The 2,483-nt window shown below is 65.6% G+C and overlaps 1 protein-coding gene across 1 annotated transcript; it reads left to right on the top strand.

Annotated features, from left to right (window-relative positions):
* The first annotated feature begins 279 nt into the window (after positions 1-279).
* LOC123430661 lies at positions 280-1,655 on the top strand. The gene has a single exon (XM_045114511.1). The coding sequence runs from the start codon at positions 421-423 to the stop codon at positions 1,465-1,467; it is 1,047 nt and encodes a 348-aa protein (XP_044970446.1). The 5' UTR covers positions 280-420; the 3' UTR covers positions 1,468-1,655.
* Positions 1,656-2,483: the final 828 nt, after the last annotated feature.

Raw genomic sequence — 2,483 nt, 5'->3', positions numbered from 1 at the left:
CTCCGCCCATTACCACGGAACGCGCCGGGCGTTTTCCCGGAAACAAAAAATCCACCCTAGCCCCGTACCCCCGCCCGAAGACGTTTAACCGTAACGGCGACGTGCCCGCCCTGACTGCGCGCCGCTGCAACGCACGCGGGCAGTCAATGTGGCACAAGCCCAACGCCCGACCCACCCCGACCCGCGAGTCCCCACTCAGTCCCCCCTCCACGGCCCTCGCCTCCCCTGACCGACCTCGGCGACCTGTATAAAAGCCACGAGCACACGGCGGCGTTGGCGAACTACCGGTCCACCGCAGCACGCACGCCTTCCTCGCGCGTTCCTTCCCCAGCCCCCCACCCTTTGTTAAAAACCCGTGAGTGAGCCCCCGATTCGCCGCCCGCCACGCCGAAAAGCGCAAGCAGCCGTGAGCCGAGCGCCATGGCCGGCTACTACCGCCGCACCATCTCCTTCCCGACCCCGAAGGCGGCCGCGGCCGCCAACGGCAAGCTGGCGGCCGCCTACCGCGTCCGCTCGGCCAGCCTCCCCTGCCGCTTCCACCCGCTGGTCCTCCAGCTCGACGACGACGTCGCCGCCCTGCGCCTCGTGCTCGGCGGCCACGCCACCCCGTCCTGCTCGGCATCATCCGTCTCCGCGGCCGCCTCGCAGATCGGCCGGGTGCTGGTCTCGCTCTCGGACCTGCTCCACCACCCGCAGGCGCAGGAGCCGCTGCGCCGCCTCGGCATGTCCCCGCTCGCGGAGCGCCTGCTCGACGACTTCCTCCGCCTCGCCGACGCCCACGGCAGCTTCCGCCAGGCGCTCGTCGCGCTCGCGGCGCACCAGGCGGAGACGCGCGCCGCGCTGCGCCGCGGCGACCCGGGGAGGCTGGCGTCCGCGGCCCGCGCGCAGCGCCGCGCCGGGCGCGACCTCCCGCGCCTCGCGGCCGCCGCACGCGCCGTGGCCGCCAGGGCTCCCGCGCCGCTGCCCGAGGACCTGCAGCCCGAGACCGCGGCCCTGGGCGCGGCGATCGCCGACTCGACCGTCGCCGTGGCGTCCGCCTCCGCGGCCGTCTTCTCCGGCGTCTCCTCCCTCTCCAACGCAGCCGCCGCCGCCCGCGTCGAGGTCGCCTCCACGCCGTGCTGGGTCACCGCGCCCTCGAGGTTCACCTCTTCGTCAGACGCGCCAAGAACCAGCCACCAGCGCGTGTGGTGGGTGGCCGACCTGGTGCGCTGGATGTCGCGCGCGAAGCGCCGGTCGGCCGGGAAACAGAGCAGCGCCAACGACGACGACGCGTCCACCTCGTCCACGGCGCAGCTCCGGCCCGAGGCGCGGATGAAGCCGGAGGAGCGGGCCCGCAAGGCGGCATTCGAGCTCCACGACAACCTGGAGCGGTGCATCGCCAGCGTCGACGGCAGCGGCGAGAAGGTGTTCCGGGCCCTGATCAACACCAGAGTCTCCTTGCTCAACATCCTCAGCCCAACCTTCTGATCTCGCACCACCAGCTCCGAACTTCCGATCGTAATTTAGGAAACGTTTTGCTTCGGTTCTCGGGGTCTGGACAGGATTTGTATATAGTACTTCTACTACTGGTGGCATACTGTGCCCCCCGGGTCGCAGCCTTACCTGCATCTATCGGCACAGATTTGGAAACCTACATGGCGTTACGAACTGCGAAATCTGCAATTCTTGGCCGTGTTCTTGACAGCAACCCTCCCACATTCTTTCAGGAAAAAAGATCCACGTCCTTTGCGTTGCGCTGAGAAGTCCGTGGATCGAGCGGAAATTTTGGCTTATGTGATGATCGCGTACGAAATCCACGTCCTTCGCGTTGCCCAAAGTCCAAAGAAGTTGCAGATTGTGTGACCCCGAAGTCGCCAGCTAGGTGAACGTGAACCGAACCACGAGAAGTGATCCCTTTCGGTTCCGGGTTCGGTACCTGAAACGCTATGAATTTCGTGTGAAAAGCGAGACGGTAACGTCAGCAGCAGCAGTACAGCCAACCGCTTAACCGAACCACACACAAGTCACAGCTCTGGCCATGGCATTCGGAACTCGCACGAGAAAGGCACGTGCTGTCGGGTCCAGGCCGTGCCAACTCTGCCCGCTGCCGGCAGGGGACAAGCCTGACTTAACTGGTGGCAAGTGGTGCGTCGAGCTGGGCTGTGCAGTGCAGGCGGCGGGGGCCACGACAGCTCCGATCCACGGTGCGCTCTGTACTGCAGTGCACACGCATAATGCGGTCGATGATGAGTCGGTGCGGTGCGGATGCCCTCTTCGCTGCCTTCTCCACTTGCCCAGCCAACGCCAAGCCGCCGCTCATTCACAAAGACCTAGCAGGACGCGCCGTCAGCCTGAGAAAAAAAATATCATGTGCCGTTGCATGCAGCGGTGACGGCAAACAAAAATATCATGCGAGGACGCGCGCGGGCAAAAATATTAGTGACGAAATCATGTGGCATTGGCGATGAACGCGTGGGATCATGCGAGGGACATGTGATGTGAGG

This window comes from Hordeum vulgare, chromosome 2H (genome assembly GCF_904849725.1).
Source record: "Hordeum vulgare subsp. vulgare chromosome 2H, MorexV3_pseudomolecules_assembly, whole genome shotgun sequence".
Lineage (NCBI taxonomy): Eukaryota > Viridiplantae > Streptophyta > Magnoliopsida > Poales > Poaceae > Hordeum > Hordeum vulgare.
The sequence above is the reverse complement of the archived record's forward strand: the minus strand, read 5'-3'. Positions and strand labels throughout refer to the sequence as shown.

Bases quoted from the DNA above. Each gene is read 5' to 3' on its own strand.
- LOC123430661 (XM_045114511.1), top strand. From the start codon at position 421: ATGGCCGGCTACTACCGCCGCACCATCTCCTTCCCGACCCCGAAGGCG.